Below are 23,486 nucleotides of genomic sequence, written 5' to 3'. Positions count from 1 at the left end.
GATTTATCTATCTTTAGACCCTCAGGTTTTGTCATTATGACCACTTTACATCCAGGTCCTCACCTCCATCACGTTCGGGGTGTCCTCCACCCGTCACAAAGCCTCAGCCATTTCCTCGTTGCCCATCTCATCCATCAAGGGACCAACCTTCACTTTGGCCTTTTGCGCTTTATATAAAAACTTTTACTGACCCTTTTATATTTGGTCCTCATCCTTGCTCGTCTTCTACTTTTATGCTCTTTATTGCTTGCTTCATATTTCTATGTTTTCCCAATCTTTATTTTTCCCACTGCTTTTGGCGATTTTCAACCCTCGCGCTTTTATTTTGACGCCTTCCTTGATTTCCTTAGTTATCCAAGGCTGGCCGACCCCACCCTTCCTGTCCTTGATTTTAACTGGAACGTACTTCTGTTGAGCACCGTGAAAAATCTGTTTGAGAGTCCTTCACAGTTCCGCTGCCACCCCTCCACATAGCCTGCGCTCCCAGTCTACCCTGGCCAACTCCTCCCTCATCTCCTTGTAGGTTCCCTTGTTTAGGTATAATACACTGGTTTTAGACCCAATGATTTTACCCTCCATTTGTATGAGAAACTCGATCATACTCTGACCACTCTTTCCAAGAGGGTCCCTAACTGCAAAGGGTTACATTGTTGTGAAGTTGGTTGATTTTGGTCTGCACAGCATCGTAGGCTGAAGGGCCTGTTCGGTGCTGTTCTGTTCTAAGAACATAGAACTGTACAGCACCGTCCAAGCCCTTCAGCCAACAATGTTGTGCCGGCTGATATACACCAAAAAAATACCTCCCAACCTCTATTTTTCTTCCATCCATGTGTCTGTCTAGGACTCTCTTAGATGCCCCTGATGTCTAAAACACCTTACCCCAATGTCTCCTCTAAACGTCCCTCCCTTCACTTTGTACAGTATGTTCAGTTAACTCAGCTCTTCACACCTAGGCAACATGTTTGTCAATTTTCTCTACACTCTTTCATTTTTATCGACATCTTTCCTGGAGGTAGCTGACTAAAACTGCACAGAATGCTCTATATTGGGCCTCACCGATGTCTGATCAACATCAACATAAATCCTGTGCAATACACACACGTGCTGGAGAAACTCAGCTGGCCACCCAGCATCCATGGGAAGTCGAGGGGAACCAACATTTCAGGTTCGGGCTCTTCGTCAGGGACAAGCAAAACAGACAGGCACCGAATGAAAAGGTGGGGCAAGGAGGCAGCGTTTTCTCTTCCTCTTGTCCTCAACATAACTCTGCTAAGGGTTGCAACTTCATTCCCTGGAGCGTCAGAGAATGAGGAGAGAGTCGATGGAGGTGTACGCAGTTCTGAAGAGTACAGATAGGGTAAATGCAAGCAGGCCTTTTCCATTCACGTTGGCTGAGATAAGGACATGAGCTAAAGATGAAATGTATCAGCCAAATATTGGGGTGGTGAAAATGTGGAACAAGCTGCTAGCAGAGGATGTGGGTGCAGATTTGATAATGACATTTGAGAGAAGATTGGGAGGGGTATTTTGGGCTATGGTCCAGGTGCAGGTCGGTGGGATTAGTTGGAATGAATAGTTTGGCATGTCCAAGATGAGCTGAAGGGCCTGTATCATGGAACGTTACAGCACAGGAAGCAGACTGTTCAGCCCCTCTAGTCTGTGCTGGCCAGTGCTGCCATGTTTTGTGGTTCGGACATGTTATTGCATTTGATGACAATGGGCATAAAAAGCTGAACGAGCTCGGTTCTGGTGTTTCGTTGTGTCTGGTTGCTTTGAGAACGTGTACAGAGAATATTACTGCACAGTACAGGCCCTTCGGCCCCCAATGTCCTGCCGGCACACAAACGCCTACCCAAAAAAATTGAAACCCTCCCTCTCTCGTGACCTATTTTTCTTTATTGATGTGTCTGTCTAAGGGCATTGTTATGGGTTATATATTGTATATATATATATATACATTTTTAAAAGAGAGATTGTGGGGGGGGGGGGGTTAGTGTTGGTCACTTCACAAACAGATACTTACACTTCACATCACATTTAAAATGCAAGAGCTTTGCTGAAGTTAAACATTCAGGCACCAGTGATTTTACAGAGACAATGGAACTGCTTTGGGAAAGAAGATCAAAAAACAGGTGCAAATGGAAAAGTCTGTGTTTGAGTGCTGATAAAGATCTTTCAAGGATTGGGTTTGGAGCCTTGGGAAAGGTTCTGGTTCTTAGAGAAGTCAATTCTACAATAGCAGTGAAGGCTGCAACATGGCAAGCTGGCAGCTTGTTGAAAAACCACATTTTGAAGACAGGTTGTGAGTTCTGAGTTCAGCCTGTTCAAAACCCTTGTAGTCCTTATAAGTGGAAATGGCTGGCTAGAGTGTTTCTCCAGGAATAAGGGAAACAAGAGGAACTCTGTGGTGACCTGGAAGAAGAGGTTATCATTTGGAAAACTCATGATGGGGCAAGTTTCTTCGGCAGGACACTAAAGTGACTGATTGGAGGAAATCAGTTTGTGTGTGACCAACGAGCAACACATAGCTATCTGAAACCAACAAGAACCTTCCAGAGCAGTAACCATTTACCTTAAAGCACCAGAGCCTGGTCAAAATTCATAAATGCTAAATCCTGTACACAGTATAAGAATTAACTGATAGCAGTGAACTTGGAGAAGTGAACGATTGGACTATGAAACAAAGAACTTTCTTGAACATATGTACATTACATACACATGTGCTTAGAATTAGAAGGGAGTTAAGTTAATAGTAATAAGTTAAAGTTTGATCCTGTTTTTATTTTTAAAGAAAATTAAATCATTTTTGGTTAAACAACCATTGTCTTGGTGAATTTCTATTATTGCTGGGTTTTGGGGTCCTCAGGGCTCGTAATAGTATCTTAGATGTCCCTATTGTTCCATCCTCCACCACCATCCCTGGCAAGGCATTTCAGGCACTCACATCTCTGCATAAAAAAATTTACCCCTGAAAGGTTAGTAGAGCCAGGACTTTTTGGAGCGAAGAAGGATGAGAGGTCACTTAATAGAGTCCTACAAGATTCTGAGAGGCATGGATAGGTGGAGAGTCAGCGCCTTTATCCCCAGGGAGGAAGTAGCAAATACCAGAGGGCATCAGTACAAAGTGAAGGGAGGGAAGTGTCAGGGAGACATTAGGGGAAAAATTATTTACAGAGAGTTGTGGGAGCCCGGAATGCATTGCTAGGGGTGGTGGTGGATACTGGAACATTAGGGTCATTCATGGGCACGTGAACTTTCCAGGTTTCCATGTTTTAAAATTGATTTTCCACATTTTTAAATTATTTCCACATTTTTCGCCCCAAGAGGGGTGGACCTGCTTGCCAGTAATGGTGAGATTGGCACTGAAAGTATTGTCGGGAGTAAGATGTGGGTAGAGGCGAGAGGATGTTGCTATGTACACGGACTAACAGCAGACAATAGCACGGCACCGGGCTCAAAGCAATGGTGTGAAGCAATGGCGTGAAGCAAGGCTGCGTTCTCGCACCAACCCTCTTTTCAATCTTCTTCAGCATGATGCTGAAACAAGCCATGAAAGACCTCAACAATGAAGACGCTGTTTACATCCGGTACCACACGGATGGGAGTCTCTTCAATCTGAGGCGCCTGCAAGCTCACACCAAGACACAAGAGCAACTTGTCCGTGAATTACTCTTTGCAGACGATGCCGCTTTAGTTGCCCATTCAGAGCCAGCTCTTCAGCGCTTGACATCCTGTTTTGTGGAAACTGCCAAAATGTTTGGCCTGGAAGTCAGCCTGAAGAAAACTGAGGTCCTCCATCAGCCAGCTCCCCACCATGACTACCAGCCACCCCACATCTCCATTGGGCACACAAAACTCAAAACGGTCAACCAGTTTACCTATCTCGGCTGCACCATTTCATCGGATGCAAGGATCGACAATGAGATAGACAACAGACTCGCCAAGGCAAATAGCGCCTTTGGAAGACTACACAAAAGAGTCTGGAAAAACAACCAACTGAAAAACCTCACAAAGATAAGCGTATACAGAGCCGTTGTCATACCCACACTCCTGTTCGGCTCCGAATCATGGGTCGTCTACCGGCATCACCTACGTCTCCTAGAACGCTTCCACCAGCGTTGTCTCCGCTCCATCCTCAACATTCATTGGAGCGACTTCATCCCTAACATCGAAGTACTCGAGATGGCTGAGGCCAACAGCATCAAATCCACGCTGTTGAAGATCCAACTGCGCTGGGTAGGTCACGTCTCCAGAATGGAGGACCATCGCCTCCCCAAGATCGTGTTATATGGCGAGCTCTCCACTGGCCATCGTGTCAGAGGTGCACCAAAGAAGAGGTACAAGGACTGCCTAAAGAAATCTCTTGGTGGGAGTCACGTGATGGAGTAGTGGCCGGACGGTGAACTCCAGCCCTCTCCAGAAAAGTCGGGAAAAACAAGAGAAAATACAAAGGCACAGAAATACAAGTTAAAGAAAAGTGAATATAAAGGTGGAAAGAAGATGGAGACAAAAGGAGAAAAATCAAAATCAACGGAAAGAAGAGAGGAAGAGAAGACAACGGAGGAAAAAGGTGAAGGCCTTACCTGTCCGAAGAGGCCCGCTGCGGAGAGAAGACCCCACTACCTCAGGTCGGTAGAAAGAGAACTACAACAATGGCTCACAGAGCCGAGTAAAAGTGCGCAACCGCGCATGCGCGACTCCTCGCGCATGCGCGATGCGCATACAAAAAAACACACCGACGGGAGGGGGGACCAGCTGGGGAGTCGATCTCCACAGCCGGCAACGACAGCTGCAGAACACCTGCAGCAAGAAGAGACCACAGAAGACAATAGAAACAAGAAAGAAGAGGAGGAAAGGGCAGCAAAGAAACAACAGATGGTCAACCTAGAGGAAGAAGAAGAGGAAGAGGAAGAGTACAGGGAAATAGAAGAAGAAAAGATAGGCAAGGCAAAGGAGGTACTTGCTCTTGTTAGAGGATACATGGAGTCATTTAAAGAATGGCAAACACAGGAATTCAATGATTTAAGAAGAAGAATAAACAACACAGAAAAGAAAATAAATAAAATGGATATGACCTTAACAGAAATGGGGAAAAAAATGGACAAGATGGAAGAACGGGCAATAGCAGCAGAAATGGAGGTAGAAGACTTAAAAAAGAAATTGGAGGAATCTAATAAAAAAACTAAAGAGACACAAGAATTACTAGCCCAAAAAATAGATATAATGGAAAATTATAACAGAAGAAATAACATAAAGATAGTGGGCCTTAAGGAAGATGTAGAAGGCAAGAATATGAGGGAGTTTATAAAAGAATGGATCCCTAAGGCCCTAGGATGTCCAGAACTACAGCAAGAAATGGAAATAGAAAGGGCACATAGAGCATTGGCCCCTAAACCACAACCACAACAAAAACCAAGATCTATTGTAGTAAAATTCCTAAGATATACTACAAGAGAAAAGGTACTGGAGAAGACAATGGAAAAAGTAAGAGAGGGCAACAAACCACTGGAGTATAAAGGGCAAAAAATCTTCATCTATCCAGATATAAGCTTTGAACTCCTAAAGAAGAGAAAAGAGTTCAATGCAGCAAAAGCGATTTTATGGAAGAAAGGATATAAATTTACACTGAAGCATCCTGCGGTATTGAAAATATTTATTCCAGGACAACAAAACAGACTATTCTCGGATCCAGAAGAAGCACGAAAATTTGCAGAACAATTACAAAAATAGACTGAGGGATGAAGACGGGTAATGAGAGCAAAAATTATCACGATTGATATGTATGTGGGTAAAGACAAAAATAGACTGAGGGATGAAGACGGGTAAGGAGGGTAAAAATGACCACGATTGATATGTATGCGGGTAAAGAGGTATAAGAGTGAATAGAGACAATGGGCATATGTGAAAGTATCTGTAATTAGAGGAAAACATAGAAAGTATAGACAAGAATTAATAAGGGAAGGTAATAGAATAGAGAGATTAAGGAGGGAACTAAAAGAGTGACCTTTGTGACATATAAAAAACGAAATCTTTTCTGGGGGGGGCTGGGTGGGGGGAAAAGAGCGGTCACTGCAAAATCAGTTGACGCTTGCGAGTGGATTCGCAAATCCAAATGGAGAGGGGAGATGTGGTTGTCCGACAAGGGATAAAGGGCAACTCAGGAGGGGAAGGAGAGATTGGGGATAAAGAAGATAGAAATAGGAGAATAAGGAAAATGTTGGATGTTGTAGGAATGTTGTCTGGTAAAGAGTTGAAAATAAGAAAACAGAAATGGAAAAGGAGGAAAGGTAATGATGGAAAAACGGAAAGAGAAGATAAACAAAATATAAAATGGCTACGCTGAACTATATGACTCTAAATATTAATGGAATACATAACCAAATTAAAAGGAAGAAACTACTAAATTTACTGAAAAAGGAAAAAATAGATATAGCATTTGTCCAAGAAACACATTTAACTGAATTGGAGCACAAGAAATTAAAGAGAGATTGGGTAGGACATGTAACAGCAGCATCGTATAATTCAAAAGCAAGAGGAGTGGCTATATTAATTAGCAAAAATGTGCCATTTAAAATAGAAGAGGAAATAATAGATCCAGCAGGGAGATATGTTATGATAAAATGTCAGATATATTCAGAGCTTTGGAATCTACTTAATATATATTCACCTAACGAAGAAGATCAAAAGTTTATGCAAGATATCTTTTTGAAGGTAGCTAATACGCAAGGGAACATACTAATAGGAGGGGATTTCAATCTGAATTTGGATCCAAATATGGATAAAACGGGGAAAAAAATTAACAGGAAGAACAAAGTAACCAAATTTATAATTAAATCAATGCAAGAAATGAAACTTGTGGACATATGGAGGAAACAAAACCCAAAAGAAAAGGAATACTCATACTACTCGACTAGACATAAAACATACTCAAGGATAGACCTATTCCTGTTATCAGCCCACATACAAGGGAGAGTTAGGAAAACGGAATATAAAGCTAGACTATTATCGGACCACTCACCCCTGTTATTGGCAATAGAGCTAGAAGACATCCCTCCAAGAATGTATAGATGGAGATTAAACCCCATGCTACTTAAAAGACAGGATTTTAGAGAATTTATTGAAAAACAATTAAAAATGTACTTTGAAGTAAATACGGAATCAGTGGAAGATAAGTTTATACTATGGGACGCAATGAAAGCATTCATTAGAGGGCAAATAATAAGTTATGCAACCAAGATGAAGAAGGACTATAATCAGGAAACAGAGCAGTTGGAAAGGGAAATAATAAACATAGAAAAAAAATTAGCAATAAAGGAAGATACAACCAAAAGAAGAGAATTGGCGGATAAAAAAATAAAATATGAAACATTACAAACATATAAGGTGGAGAAGAATATAATGAAGACAAAACAGAAATATTATGAACTAGGGGAAAAAACACACAAAATCCTAGCATGGCAGCTTAAGACAGAGCAAACTAAGAAAATGGTCTTGGCAACAAGGAAAAAAGACAAACAAATTACATATAATCCAAAAGAAATTAAGGAAAACTTCAGAGAATTCTATGAACAATTATACCGAACCGAAAACGAAGGGAAAGAAGGGAAAATAGAAGAATTTTTGACTAAAATTGAACTACCAAAACTACAAATAGAGGAACAAAATAAATTAACAGAACCATTTGGAACAGTAGAAATACAAGAGATAATAAAAAATTTACCAAATAATAAGACACCAGGAGAGGATGGACTCCCAATAGAATTCTACAAAACATTTAAAGACCTAATAATACCGCCCCTCCTGGATGTAATCAACCAGATTGATGAGACACAAAACTTACCAGATTCATGTAAAACAGCAATAATTACAGTGATACTAAAACAAGGGAAAGATCCACTCTCACCAGCGTCATATAGACCAATATCTTTGCTAAACACAGATTATAAGATAATAGCTAAACTATTAGCGAACAGATTAGCAGAACAGGTACCGAAAATGGTAAATTTAGACCAAACTGGATTTATCAAAAAAAGACGCACAACAGACAATATTTGTAAATTTATTAACTTAATTCATGCAGTAGAAGGAAATAAAGCACCGGCAGTAGCAGTTGCTTTAGACGCAGAGAAGGCCTTCGACAGAGTAGAATGGAATTACTTGTTCAAAGTATTGCAAAAATTCAGTTTACCGGAGAAGTATATTAATTGGATTAAAGCATTATATAAGGGACCGTTAGCGAAAGTGACAGTAAATGGACATGTATCAAAGCAATTTAACTTAAGCAGGTCAACGCGGCAGGGATGCCCACTATCACCATTATTGTTTGCGCTAGCTATAGAACCACTAGCAGAATCGATAAGAAGAGATAATAATATAAAAGGAATAAAAATAAAAGACAGGGAATATAAAATCAGTCTGTTTGCAGATGATGTGATAGTGTACTTAACAGAACCAGAACGATCAATAAAAGAACTATATAAGAAATTGAAGGAATATGGAGAAGTGTCGGGATACAAGATAAACGTAAATAAAAGTGAAGCAATGCCTATGAATAACGCGGATTTCTCAAAATTTAAGGAGGAATCCCCATTCAGATGGCAAACGCAGGCAATAAGATACCTAGGTGTGCAAATAAACAAAAATCTAGGCCAATTATATAAACTCAATTACAATCCACTAATGAAAAAATTACAGGACGATTTAGAGCATTGGAAAGAGCTACCACTAACACTGATAGGAAGGATAAACTGTATTAAAATGAAAATTTTTCCAAGGATACTATACTTATTTCAGGCATTGCCAATACAACTGACAGAAAAATTCTTCAAAGAGTTAAAGAAAATAATAAGGAGATTTTTATGGAGAGGGGGGAAACCGAGGATAGCACTAGACAAATTAACAGAATGGTATAAACAAGGAGGCTTACAATTGCCAAACTTCAAAAATTATTATAGAGCCGCACAATTAAGGTACCTATCAGATTTTTATCAAACAAGGGAAAAACCAGACTGGACGAGACTAGAATTAGATAAAATAGGGGAAAAGATACCTGAACACATATTATATAAATGGGACGAAAAATTGGTACAACATAGAACTTCTCCAGTATTACACCATCTCCTCAATATATGGAAGAAGATTCATGTAGAAAGAAATAAAATAAATTACCAAATACCAAAACTAATATTGACGCAAAATAAGCTACTCCCTTTTACAATAGACAACCTTGCCTTTAGAAAATGGGAAAAAAAAGGGATTAAAAGAATAGAAAATTGTTTTTCAGGAAGTAGATTCTTATCCTTTGAACAAATGAGAGATAAGTACAATATAACGGGAGATACAGCGCTGGCATATTACCAACTGAGATCCTACTTGAAAGATAAATTAGGAAGCAACTTGAGTTTACCAGAGGGAAGTAACCTTGAATATGTGATTACAGATACAATGTTAATCAAAAGATTTATAAAAAATATGTATATTAAACTGCAAGAAAAGGAAAATGAGGAAACAAATGGTAAAACTAAACAAAAATGGGAACAAGATTTAAATATAAAGATAAAAAAGGAAACATGGGAGAAGTTATGCTCTGGAACGATGAGAAATACAATAAATACGAGGCTGCGTATGATACAATATAATTGGTTACACAGACTATACATTACACCGCAAAAGTTAAATAAATGGGACCCAACAGTATCTGATAGATGTTTTCGATGTAAAAAAGAAAGGGGAACAACAATTCATGCAATCTGGACATGTGAGAGGGTAGAAAAATTTTGGGATGATCTCAATCAGATATTAAATAAAATAACAGAAAACAATATACCAAAGAATCCAGAGATCTTTCTCCTAAGTAACATAAAAAATAAAGAATTTGGAATTGACTTGGAGGATGCACAAAAAAGATTTGTTAAGATAGCCCTAGCTGTAGCAAAAAAATGTATTATGTCAACCTGGAAATTGGAAGATAATTTGAAAATACAACAATGGTATATAGAAATGAATAAATGTATTCCATTAGAAAAAATAACATATAGTTTAAGAAATAATATTGAAATATTCGAACAAGTATGGGAGCCTTACATTAAATACAATAGCGAAAACCTACCGGGAACAAACATTACCTAAGTTGATGGAAGGAGAAGAGAAGAAAAGAATGGACTCAGTAGAATTTCTGGTGTATTTTTGTTGAATGACAACATTGTCTAACTGAATTAATGCAACCTAGATTGTATAACTAAAATGGATGAGAGGGGGGGGGATGGGGGGGTGGCTTGGGAGGAGGGAGGGGGGAGGGAGAAAAAGTCACTGTAAATGTGTGGAAAAGAAAAAGTGTATATCATGGCTATTGTGATTTATGGTGTGAAAAATAAAAAAGTTTAAAAAAAAAAAAAAAAAAAAAAGAAATCTCTTGGTGCCTGCCACATTGACCACCGCCAGTGGGCTGATATCGCCTCAAACCGTGCATCTTGGTGCCTCACAGTTCGGCGGGCAGCAATCTCCTTTGAAGAAGACTGCAGAGCCCACCTCACTGACAAAAGACAAAGGAGGAAAAACCCAACACCCAACCCCAGCCAACCAATTTTCCGCTGCAACCGTGTCTGCCTGTCCCGCATCGGACTTGTCAGCCACAAACGAGCCTGCAGCTGACGTGGACATTTACCCCCTCCATAAATCTTCGTCCGCGAAGCCAAGCCAAAGAAGTGTGGGCGACCTGCATTCCATCACGGAAGTTGTGTTCCCGCTGAAACTCATTTTTTAAAAGCCTGATATTTCCACCCCTTGTCGAAGACCCACAGTGTTTATTCCTTGTGTACACAGTCTCAGGGACAAATTTGTGTGTTCCCAACCATGGCCTACCTGAGACAAGGATGCCTCTTTCCTCCACCTTCCCCAGAAACAGCCAGACTAGGAATTCACAGCAACTTAACGGTGCTGGGCTGAGTGGGCAGGCTTGGATCACGATGCCTGTCAAACAGCCCAGTGACATGGTTGGTGGTCCAGAGAGAAATGAGTGCTACTTGGAAAGGGGGCTTGCTCGGCTGAACTTCGGCCCATTTGGATGGGGGCGGAGAAAGTAAACAAAAGGTTATGATGCAACTGAAACACAAATTGCAATCCTTTTATCGCGACCTCTTTGGTTTTCAAGACCAAGTTAATCAATGACGGGTTCTTCTTTCTTTGGCTTGGCTTCGCGGTCGAAGATTTATGGAGGGGTAATGTCCACGTCAGCTGCAGGCTCGTTTGTGGCTGACAAGTCCGATGCGGGACAGGCAGACACGGTTGCAAGTGAAAATTTTTGGGTTGGGGTTGGGTGTTGGGTTTTTCCTCCTTTGTCTTTTGTCAGTGAGGTGGGCTCTGCGGTCTTCTTCAAAGGAGGTTGCTGCCCGCCGAACTGTGAGGCGCCAAGATGCACGGTTTGAGGCGATATCAGCCCACTGGCGGTGGTCAATGTGGCAGGCACCAACAGATTTCTTTAGGCAGTCCTTGTACCTCTTCTTTGGTGCACCTCTGTCACGGTGGCCAGTGGAGAGATCACCATATAACACGATCTTGGGGAGAGGGCGCACCAGAATCTAGCAGGTTGATGAGGAGATGAGAATTGTAATTCACTGAAATAAATACCCAATGAAACTACCACGTGCTTGCCCAGCGATGCTGCTCATCATTATATAGAAATAAGCAGAACCTACAGTAATTTTTTCTGTCGCTCAGTGAAACAATGGATGTCGGGCTAAGGGAAGGAAAGGAGCCTTTGGGCCGAATGTGACACAAGACATGTTTATATTATAAAAGTCTTCCTGAATTTCATATTTACGGGGCCGGAGCAGATTTGGACGGTGTCGCTCTCAATTTTTTTCACCCTGTTGTATATTTTTACTCGCAGTCCCTCCCACCTGTCTGTCTGGACTTACTGTCCTTGTACTAACACGGTCTATTAGACAACGTTAAAATCCCACAATCTCACCGTAACTCCTCTCCCCATCCCCCACCCTAACACCGGCTTCCATAAAATCCCCTGTATTTAATATCCGGCCACTGTTAAATTCCCCACTGGTTCATTTTTCCTTGAGGGTTTTACAGATGTGCCAGAGCAGCTCTGGTGAACTCCAGCAGCATTCCACCCTTGGTCACGACTTGGGGATTGGATGCACATTGGGCAAGGCCACTTCTTGGCATGCTGGGTGCTAGTTCTAGGCAAGTACTGCTTGGGGTCCAGAGAACCAGACACAATGGAATGAGCATAGGTCAAGCAGGTGCTGTGGAAGGGGCTTGGAGTCTGGTTACAGATGATAGTATCTGTCTGATATACTGTGCTCACTGTAAAAAAAACAAAACAATTGATTTTGTTCAAAATTACTAATTTTTTAATGGCTTAAAACTGATAAGTTTGTGTTAATTTTCAAAAATTTGCCAAATGTGGGCCAGCGCCCCCCCACCCCACACAAGGGGCACGGCGCCCCCTTGATTCCCGCTGTATGCCTCACACAGGCGCTTTGTTCGTTTCCTCTTTTATTTTTGCCTTACTCACATGCCTGCATTTAAGACACTCTTAGACAGGGTTATGAGATAGGAAAATGTTAGTTTTTGTGTGGTAGGAATATATAGGTCAGCACAACATAAAGGGCCTGCAGTGTTCTATGTTCAAAACCTTCCTACCTTCACCTTGTACAGACGTTCTCTGGTGTTAGTTACTCCACCGCTGGAAAAAAGGTGCTGGCTGACTACCTTATCTGTCAGCCTTTTCACATTGGCAACCCACTAAATAGGCATGTAAGTGACCCATGTTGAAATATCAGGAGGGCCATTCCCACTGGACCATAAAATCCCGTGTATGTGTGCACTTTAAGTACCTGCTATCGCAGAGCTAAAGAGAGCCAAACCTCCAGCGGAGCCATCCTGAGTGATGTTTTACACACTCGCAGGCAGTGAATGCTTTGTTCTTTAAGGAAACACAATTTAGATTAACCCACATTTCACTGCAGCCTCTCACTCTCCAGTATGTTCCCACCCCAGCCCCTCACTCTCCAGTACATTCCCACACCCAGACCCTCACTCTCCAGTATATTCCCACTCCCAGCCCCTCACTCTCCAGTACCTTCCCACCCCCAGCCCCTCTCTCTCCAGTATGTTCCCACCCCAGCCCCTCACTCTCCAGTATGTTCCCACCCCCAGCCCCTCACTCTCCAGTACCTTCCCACCCCCAGCCCCTCACTCTCCAGTATGTTCCCCACTCTCCAGCCCCTCACTCTCCAGGTAGGTGGGTGGGTGTGTGTGTGTGTATGTGTAGGTTTTAGGAGTGAGAAAACCAATTCAATGGGTCTCAAAAGCAAGGACTCTGAACGCAGTTTTAAAATGAATAATTTTATTTACAAAAGACAGGTGTGGGAAAATTGTAATGGGGATAATACACACACACACGTACTTTATAGCAATAGTGGGAAAGTGGTTGTGGGAATAAAACACATACGAGCGTAGGAACATCGCACTGGCAATGAAACGCACGTGTAAAAATGGTATCTTGCCATCAACCATCGATCTGCTTGAAGTAATTGAGGATTTTTTACTCCATACCTTTAATGTTCAATTTGATGAACAGGATGTGGACTATTTGTGGTCAATCTGACCAATTCCTGTTCTCATTCTGCACTCTTTCCATAAGTTAGTTAACAGTGTTCTCTGCTATGATCTTTTAAAATCTACTTTAATTCAGTTGTTTAATTAAATTGTGCCCCTATTTTCCCACGGTCTTATTCATGTGTGTTTTATTTCAGCTACAATTTTCTGATACTGGGGTAGGGTTATATCAGCTGGAACAACAACATGGACTGAAGGACTCATACTGTGCTGTACTTAATGCCTAATTATATTTTAATTAAGTATGAATAATTTTGTTTAAATACAAGATCCTAATACTTTGATCAGGATTGCAAATTTAGTAAATTGAATCCAAAGTTTATACCTTGAATCTCTTTAAATCAGTGTTGTTATTTGGAAGAATATCTTTTGTTTCCTTCCCGTTCCTGCACGCATACAAGAACGTCATCAGAGCCTACGGGGTCACCTGTTCACATTGGAGCCGAGTCGAAATGGCTTGGCTCTGATACTATATCCTTGGGAGTCTAAGTCCTGGGTCGATTTGTCCCTTCCCTGCCAAGTTTGGAGCGTTCACCCTGGCAAGTGAACCGGTAAATTCCCAGGTTCAACCCATGTTCAACTGTCAGTGAAATATGTCTCTCAGAATCTTATGGACCTCTATAACCTTCTCTAGCCTCTATCACCACCTCTCAACCTTCTTTGCTTCAAAGAGAAAAGCCCCAGTTCTTCTAGCCTTGCCTCATAAGACTTATTTTCCAACCCAGGCAACATCCTGGTGAATCTGCTCTGCACCCTCTCCGTAGCCTCCACATCCTCCCTGGAACGAGGTAACCAGACTGAACACAACATGTGCACTAACATGGGGGCTCACCAGAGATTTCTGAAGCTGCAACTTGACCTCACGACTCCTGAACTCAAGCCCTGACTAATCAAGCCCAGCGTGCCATGGGCCTTCTTAACTCTCCCAGCAACCTGCGCGGCGACCTGGAGGGATGGATGGATTTGGACCCCAAGATCCCCTTTGGCTTATTTTTAGAATGAGAATTTTTCTCACTATGAATGAGTTTTCCTAAAAATTGACCAGAATACACAGGTTCTGACTGCTGAGATGTTTCTCACTGATACGTTAGAGGAATGTGGACAGATTGTAATTGGGGTGCATTCCTGAACTTAATGCTGTGTTATTGTTGATATTTCAGGAATATTTGGGATAGCAGTATTGTGATGGAACAGATGCTGCAGCATTACAGGGAGCAGGCAGTACTGGTGAGTACACCTTTTAAACCGTCTTCCTTCTCAGAGCCATATTGAAAGCACGTTGTAATACAGTGTTGAAAGGGACAGCTATAGTTGCTGAAGGCAGCCAGCTCCCAAGTCATGATGCAACAGCTGAGGAGTTCTCAAAAACGTATCCCACATTTTGCCCAATCATGCAGTATGGAAAGAGGCTGTTTGGCCCAACTTATCGTGCTGCCCTTTGGACACCCTTTTTGCATCATTCCACCCTCATGGCACTTGGTGCAAAGCCCTGTGTCCCAGCTGTTCATGTCCACATCTGGTCACTTAAATGCTGTCAGCAACTGGGTTTCACACACTCCCAGGCAGAGTATTCCAGGTACTGTAAAACCCCTGGTACCTGGCACCTCTGGCGATTGGTGGGTGCCTGATCAGTGCATTTTCCAGTTGCTTGAGATTGCATGGATTGAAGAACTAACAGCAAGAAGTACCGATTTTAAATTTACCTATTTATTTTCCTCAATTTTTTGGCTGGTTTCTTGAATTCTGGGTACCTGGGGTTTTACTATACGTGCAGTATTCTAGGTGAAGAAAGCCCCCACCTCAGATCCCCTCCATAGATTCCTTTTCTAAACCTCTACCCTCTGGTGTTATTTACTCAGATATTGAAAATTTTTCCTGTCATTCGTCCTGACTGTCTCCAACATATTGAACAGTTATGTTCCCACTTCACCCCCTCACCAGGGAGAAGAGACAGGTCTGTCCAGACTCTCCCTGTAATTGAACTTCTCCATCCCGAGCAAGGTGCTGGAGAATTTTCTCTGTACCTTCTCGATCATATCCTTTCAAAACCTGGTGACCAGAACTGTCCAAGGGACTGCAGCTGAAGTGAAAAGAAGAGCTTGCAAAGTTTGAACATTTTAAACTTCCCTGTGTTTTATATGGAGTTCCCTGACCAGCACAGGCCAGTTTGCGAGATGTCTTCCTCAGCACGTTAACGACCTGGGGTGCCACCTTCACTGAGTGGAGTGTCAGCCGGATGGCATTAATGTCGACTTCCCCAGTTTCTGTTTGAAACGCCCCCCCCCATAATCTGCCTCCCTCTGTCTCCTTTCATCGAGCCAAAACTAATTTCTATTTTTCTTCTTCGTATCCAATTAACACTTCGTTTGTTGGTCTCGACTCCTCTCCCCTTCACATTCTTCCACCTTTCTCTCTCAGTCTTTAGTGAGACACCTGCCTGCTTTTACCTAGAAGACGACTCAGGCCCGAAATGTTGGTCATATCCCTTTATCCTATGGATGCTGTGAGCCCGCCTTGAGTTCCTCCAGCATTTACTGTGTGTTTTGCTGCCATCCATCCACTCTGATCCATGGACTTCCACTCTGACTGTATATAGATAGGCACAACATTAAAGGCCGAAAGACCTATACTGTGCTGTAATGTTCTATCACAATTAATGCGGTCATGTCCTCAACTACGTAGGATTTTTCTGCTGGGTAAAAACATTCTGACTGACCTGCTGAACCCTGCCTCATAATTTTATAAACCTCTATCACCTTCAGCTACCGAGTTTGTCCAACCTTTCCTCATTGCTCGTATCCTCTGATCCAGACTCCATCCTGGAAATTCTTGTCCATCTGCATCCTACCTGTAACGCACTACTTCAAGGGCAGTAAAAGCAGATAAACTCCTCAGGTCAAACAGTGTCCTTTATATAAAATTATATCACCAATATTTCGGGCTTGAGCCCTTCATCAAGCTGTGGAAAAATGTTGGCAATGGTAAGGGGGGGGAGGCGTGGTGGTAAAGGAAGAGGTAATAGGTGGAGAGGGGAGGGAGGGGACAGCAGCGAGCAGAGGGAGGAGGGATGGCTGGGTGAATAGAGGGGGAAGGGGGGTGGAGAGCTGAGGGAAAGAAGGCGGGGAAAGGAGAGCAGGTGAGCAGAAATCGGAGCGGTCAATGTGCATCCTGCCCAGGTGAACAGTGCCCAGTCAGAAATAGGTGGAGAAGGGAGGGAGGGGCACAGCAGCAAACAAGGGGAGGAGGGATGCCAGCTCTCTCCAAGATCCATCAGTTCTTCCACACTACTCAGAGACCTCCCATTAATATCGTCTTCTGCCTTGGAAGTTGACACAAAAATTCTGGAGAAACTCAGCAAGTCACACACTTTTTTATGTAGTAAAGATCAGGACAGATAAGTGATGCTTCGAGCCTAACCAAACTTTCTGCCCTTTCTGTTATGGTCTCGTTCACAAAAGAGCTGGAGGTCTCACAGCACGCCATAGGAAGTAAAGGGGAACCAAAGCTTTGGCCCTGAGCCCTTCGTCTACTTCTTCCTCCTTTACTCCAGCCGGGGTAGTATCACTGATCAGTAATGCCACTACCCAACCTCTTTAAATTCCCTCCCTGCCCTTCTAATGCCCGGCATGTTGAGCAACCTTTCCTGGCTCCGAGACAGCCAACCCTGTGTAATGGCCATGTATTGTCCCACACCGAGTTCATCTGCCCTGTTCCTCAGTGCTTGCATGAAAATAGACACATCTCAACCCATCTGTCTGGTTCACCTTTGCCTGACCAAGACCTTACCTTCTTCATAGTCTCTCTGCACAACTGCATCTGCCATATATGATGGTGGACCTTCTGTGATGGCAATGCTGGTGCAGAGACGCAGCGCTGCTCCAAAGGGTCGGCAGCTCCATACAGACTCTAAATGCCCTGTTAAAGGAGCTGACCGTGTTTGTAAGTTAAATCTTGCAACTGCAGGGGACTGGGTCCATGATGTGTTCGAAGAGTTGCTGACTCCAGGGAACAGGGGACCGGTAGAGGACAACAGAAATGGGAAGAGAAGGAGAAGCAGAGGAGATGTCCTGCAGGTCGGTGACCACGGCAGTGGACCAGCAAGGGGCTCAGGGGCTGAGAGACCCACACAGACTTCAGGCAACGTGCGGCCAGGGGACCCATAGGGGCTGCGGGAGACTGGCTTATGAGAACCAGATTTCAGATTTGTTAGGGTACGAACATAACATCACAATCAACACATTGTGAGGTGTTGCGTTTTGAAAGGATAGGACACACGCAGTAAATGGTCGGGCACTGAGGAGTGGGGTAGAACACAGGGACCTGGCAATACAAATACATAATTCCCTGAAAGTGGTGTCACAGGCTTGTACATCGAGCTTTTGGCATCTTGGCCATCATAAATCAAAGTATTGAGTCTAGGAGTTAGGATGTTATGGTGAGGCCAAATTTGGAATATTGTGTGCAGTTCTGGTTGCCTAACTACAGGAAGGATATCAGTAAGATGTTCATGTCCACATCTGGTCACTTAAATGCTGTCAGCAATTGGGTTTCACACACTCCCAGGTTCACGAGAATGTTGACAGGATTTCAGGGTCTGAGTTACAGGGAAAGGTTGTGCAGACTGGGGCTTTTTTCTCTGGAGCGTAGAAGATTGAGGGGGGGACTTGATAGAGGTGTTTAAGATTTTAAAAGGGACAGACAGAGTAAATGTGGATAGGCTTTTTCAATTAAGAAAGGGGGAGATTCAAACTAGAGGACATGGTTTAAGATTGAAGGGGGAAAATTATAAGGGGAACATGAGGGGAAATTTCTTTACGCAGAGGGTGGTGGGGATGTGGAATGAGCTTCCGGCAACGTGGTCGAGGCGGGATCATTGGTTACATTTAAGGAAAGACTGGATCATTACATGGATAGGAGGGGACTAGAGGGGAATGGACCGGGTGCTGGTCAGTGGGACTAGGAGGGTGGGGATTTGCTACGGCATGGACTAGTAGGGCCGAACTGGCCTGTTCTGTGCTGTAAGTGGTTATATGGTTAAGATAGAAAGAGTGCAGAGAAGATTTACTAGGATGTTGCTGGGGCTTCAGGAATTGAGTTACCGAGAAAGATTAAACCAGTTAGGACTTCATTCCTTGGAGCGTTGAAGAATGAGGGGAGATTTGATAGAGGTTTACAAAATTATGAGGGGTATTGACCGATGCGAGTAGACTCTTTCCCCAAATTAGGAAAGATAAATAGGAGAGGACATGGCTTTTGGGTGCAAGGGGAGAGGTTTAGGGGGAACTTAGAGAGTGGTGGGAGGGTGGAACGAGCTCCCATCTGATGTCGTATATGCAGGCTCACTCTTAAGTTTTAAGAATAAATTGGATAGATACATGGATGGAGAGGTCTGGTGAGTCATGGACTGGCTGCAGGTCAGTGGGACTAGTGGAATTGTGTTTCAGCACAGACTAGAAGGGCCAAATGGCTTGTTTTCCGTGCTGTAGTGCTCTATGGTTCAACATGATTCCTTTTTCTTGTGGGCACGGCAGAATTATCACTAATTAGTTGTGCAATAAATAAACTATTCGCAGCATAAAACGTAAACAGAGCGTGTGCTGGGTGGTGTGGATCCTTGATGATCGCTGCTGCTCTCCGACAGCAGCGTTCCCTGGAGATGCTCTCAATAGTGGGGAGGGTTTTGCCCTGTGATGTCCTCGGCTGTGTCCACTGCCTTTTGGAGGGCTTTACTCTCAGGGGTATTGGTGTCCCCATACCAGACTGATGCAGCCGGTCAGTAAACTTTCCACCACACCTGTGTAGAAATTTGCCAGGGTTTCTAATGTCATATCAAACTTCCACAAACTCCTGATGAAGTAGAGGCGTAACATGTTTTCTTCACGATGCCATTAGTGTGTTAGCTCCAATTCCAATTACAACTCAAAAGAAATTTTCCCTCACTTATATAATATTTCACTATAATCCTCTGTATTTGTATTTTCTTCATCCAATGCTTGACTTCAGTCAGTTTTAATAACCATCAGTTCCTCTTTTCTCTTGCTCTCCAGCGGATGGTTGTGACAAAAATGTATCAACATCCATTGCTGCTGTTTTTCCACACAAGCTTTAAATTAGCTTGAAAAAAAACCCAATTAACTAAAACTCCAATTTTTCAATCCGATAGGACGATCGCCCATAAAATGTTACGAGCCCAGAGGACCCCAAAATCCAGCAGCAATAGATATTCACCAAGACAAATGGTTACTTAAACAAAAGATGCTTTTAATTCTCTTTAAACATGAAAATAGAATCACACTTTAACTTAACTAACCTAACTTAACCCCCTTCTAATTCTAAGCACACGTGTATGTAATGTGTGTGTGTGTATGTTCAGAAAAGTTATTTGGTTCACAGTCCAATTTCACTTCTCATTCTTCCAAGTTCATTGGTTGCAGGCAATTTTTATACTGTGCACAGAATTTAACATTTATAAAGTTCACCAGGTTTTGGTGCTTGAAAGGTAAATGGTTACCACTCAGGAAGGTTCTTGTTGGTTTTCAGAGAGAGATTTGTTGTTCTAGGACATCCACTCCAGTGTCTTGCTGACGAAACTTTCCCCCTTCAGGGTTCTCCAGATGATAACCTCTTTCTTTCAAGTCACCACAGAGTTCCTTTTTGTTTCCCTTATTCCAAGTGAAACATTAGACAGCCAGTATGAACCATAAGGGCTTTGACCAAACTGAACAAAGCACTTACAAACCCATCTTCCAAATGGGTCTTCCCAGAAGCTTGCCAGCTTGTCCTGTTCCAGTCCCAGCTGATGTTTCTGTCTGTAACACTGTACAAGTGATCTGTGTGTGTGTGTGTGTGTCTCTTTCTGACTCTCTCACACACACAGAAAACCTGTTTGACTCTCTCTGCTTGCCAAACCACATGTCCCTCCTAGAACAGCTCCAGACAGAAGCATCTCAGACAAAATCTTTCATCTGTTGCCTTTTGTAATCCATTAGTGAAGTCTCTTCAGCACCCTTCAAAGCTCTTGCAAAAGCTGTGTAGCTGATATATCTAGCATGGGGCAGAGCTCCAGTGTTTGAAATAAGATCTGTTTTAAAGTGTTTGTATGTAACCTACTGTAACAAACCTTTCCCAATTTATCTCTCCAAAACATTTCTATATACTCTGTCACACCTGTTTCCACAAAATCTTTCCTGTATTCTCCTGTGGTACTTGTTATCATTGCTCTTGGAGAAAGGTACTGACGGTCCTCCCTACCTATGCCTCTCATAATCTTACATACCTTCATTTGACCGAAGATAATCCCTCCGAAGATAATTCCCCTAGCTCCATCATCCATGCTTCATGAGACATGTTCTCCATTTTAGGTGAATGTTCTCTGCGCCCTCTCTAAAGCTCTGACATTATTCCTGTAATGAGCTGACCAGAACTGCATGCAGCTCTCCATGTGGTCTAACCAGAGTTTTATGAAACTGCAACGTTACATCATGGCTCTTGAACTCAATTCCTCTACTAATGAAGGCCAGCACACCATACCTCCCCTAGCAACTTGTGCGGGCACCTTGAGGGATCTATGGGTTAGGACCTGGATCCCAACATCTCTCTGTTTCCTCCACACTGTTAAGAAACCTGCCATTAACCACATACTCCACCTTGGTGCTCGACATTTCAAAATGCATCACACTTAACACTTGTCTGGAATGAACCCCACCTGGCATCTCTCCACCCAATTTTGCATCCTGTCAATATACTGTTGTAACTTCTGACAAAGTTCTACACTATCCCCAACACCTCCAACTTTGATGTCAATTACAAAATTACTGACTTGCGCCTCCATTTCTTTGTCCAACTACTTTCCTGGGAGGCTGTGCCCCCGTTCCAATGATCACTGGGGACTCGTGTATAACCTGGACCGTCTTGATGGTCTCCTCTCATACTGCCTCTGTGGAGTGACCAGCTCATTGAAAGGTCGATAATGTTCTCCAACAGCTGGGAACGATCAACTGGGTGATTACACTTACAGGAATCTGTGCCGTTGTTTTTCTGTGAATGTTCATGTTGCTAACTTTGCCTTCTCTTGCAGTTGGAGAGCAGCGTTACTGCAAAGATTTTGGCCAATGTTCTTCTGGAACTCAATGGATTGTGTGAATTCCTCGACAGGAACTCCCAGTTTGGGTCTGGAACTCTGGGAAATGCGAGGTGAGATCAAAGTAAAGGCTTTCTTTACTTATTGCATTGTGACACAGTTTGTGGACCAGCGACTAGAGGAGAAGCCATTCTGGTCACCTCTCAGTGCGGTATGGTGACCACAACTCCCTGAGCTTTAGCATAGCTATGGAGAAGGACAAGAGCAGCCAAAATGGTAAAGTGTTTAATTGGAGAAGGGAAAATTACCATTTGGTATGAACTTCTAGGATTAAATTGGAAACGTTTTCAGAAGTGTAAAGAATATTGAGGGACCCAACTCCGCAGATTTCTGGATCGGTTTGTCCCAGTAAGCCAGGGAAATGATGGTCGGGTAAAGGAGCCATGGTTGACAAGAATAGTGGGAAAGCTTGTGAAGAGGAAGAGAAAGCCGAGGGTGGAGGAAGCAGAAACCAGTCCGCGATCAATGGTGAGCCAGAGAGGAACTTATAAGACTGAGGAGAGTGAGAAAGCCTTGGCATTAGGATGAATGAAAAGACCAAGGCGTTCTGCAGGTACATGAAGAACAAGAGGATGACAAGAGTAAGGGTAATACTGCTCTGGGATAAAGTGGGGAACAGGCTTGGAGGTGGAGGAAGTCAGGATGGACTTTAATGATTCATTGGGCAGACAATTCCAGATTCTCAAGGAGATACTAACCTCCCCATCGTTATTGAATCTACTCTCCCAGATCTTACTGCAATGTCCCTCGTCCTGGTCTCAACTTTCCTGCTTTGATCTTGTATGTTCCATAACCATATAACCACTTACAGCACAGAACAGGCCAGTTCAGCCCTACTAGTCCATGCCATAACAAATCCCCACCCTCCTAGTCCCACTGACCAGCACCCGGTCCATACCCCTCTAGTCCCCTCCTATCCATGTAACGATCCAGTCTTTCCTTAAATGTAACCAATGATCCTGCCTCGACCACGTCTGCCGGAAGCTCATTCCACATCCCCACCACCCTTTGCGTAAAGAAATTTCCCCTCATGTTTCCCTTATAATTTTCCCCCTTCAATCTTAAACAATGCCCTTTAGTTTGAACCTCCCCCACTCTTAATTGAAAAAGCCTATCCACATTTACTCTGTCTGTCCCTTTTAAAATCTTAAACACCTCTATCAAGTCCCCCCCTCAATCTTCTACGCTCCAGATAAAAAAGCCCTAGTCTGCACAACCTTTCCCTGTAACTCAAACTTTGAAATCCTGTCAACATTCTCGTGAACCTTCTCTGCACTCTCTCTATTTTGTTTATATCTTTCCTATAATTTGGTGACCAAAACTGTACACAGTACTCCAAATTTGGCCTCACCAATGCCTTGTACAATTTCATCATAACCTCTCTACTCTTGAATTCAATACTCCGATTTATGAAGGCCAAATGACTTCTTCACCACACCATCTACCTGAGTATCAGCCTTGAGGGTACTATTTACCACAACTCCTAAATCCCTTTGTTGCTCCGCACATCTCAATAGCCTACCATTTAATGTATATGACCTATTTAGATTTGCCTTTCCAAAATGTAGCACCTCACATTTATCTGTATTAAATTCCATCAGCCATTTCTCAGCCCACACCTCCAGCCTTCCTAAATCACCTTCTAATCTACGGTAATCTTCCTCATTGTCCACAACACCACCAATCTTTGTATCATCCGCAAACCTGC

The 23,486-nt window shown here is 42.9% G+C and overlaps 1 protein-coding gene across 2 annotated transcripts in view; it reads left to right on the top strand.

Moving 5' to 3' along the window:
- The window catches only part of nup155 (nucleoporin 155), a 177,913-nt gene that overhangs the window by 87,703 nt on the left and 66,724 nt on the right, over nucleotides 1-23,486 (top strand). For both annotated transcript variants that reach the window (XM_069884488.1, XM_069884497.1), the window contains exons 19-20: nucleotides 14,799-14,865; nucleotides 21,716-21,831. In XM_069884488.1, the coding sequence (XP_069740589.1) occupies nucleotides 14,799-14,865; nucleotides 21,716-21,831 (183 nt within the window). The remainder of the gene's footprint in view (nucleotides 1-14,798; nucleotides 14,866-21,715; nucleotides 21,832-23,486) is intronic.

The sequence above is a fragment of the Narcine bancroftii genome, chromosome 1 (assembly GCF_036971445.1).
Source record: "Narcine bancroftii isolate sNarBan1 chromosome 1, sNarBan1.hap1, whole genome shotgun sequence".
NCBI classification, from domain to species: domain Eukaryota; kingdom Metazoa; phylum Chordata; class Chondrichthyes; order Torpediniformes; family Narcinidae; genus Narcine; species Narcine bancroftii.
The sequence above is the reverse complement of the archived record's forward strand: the minus strand, read 5'-3'. Positions and strand labels throughout refer to the sequence as shown.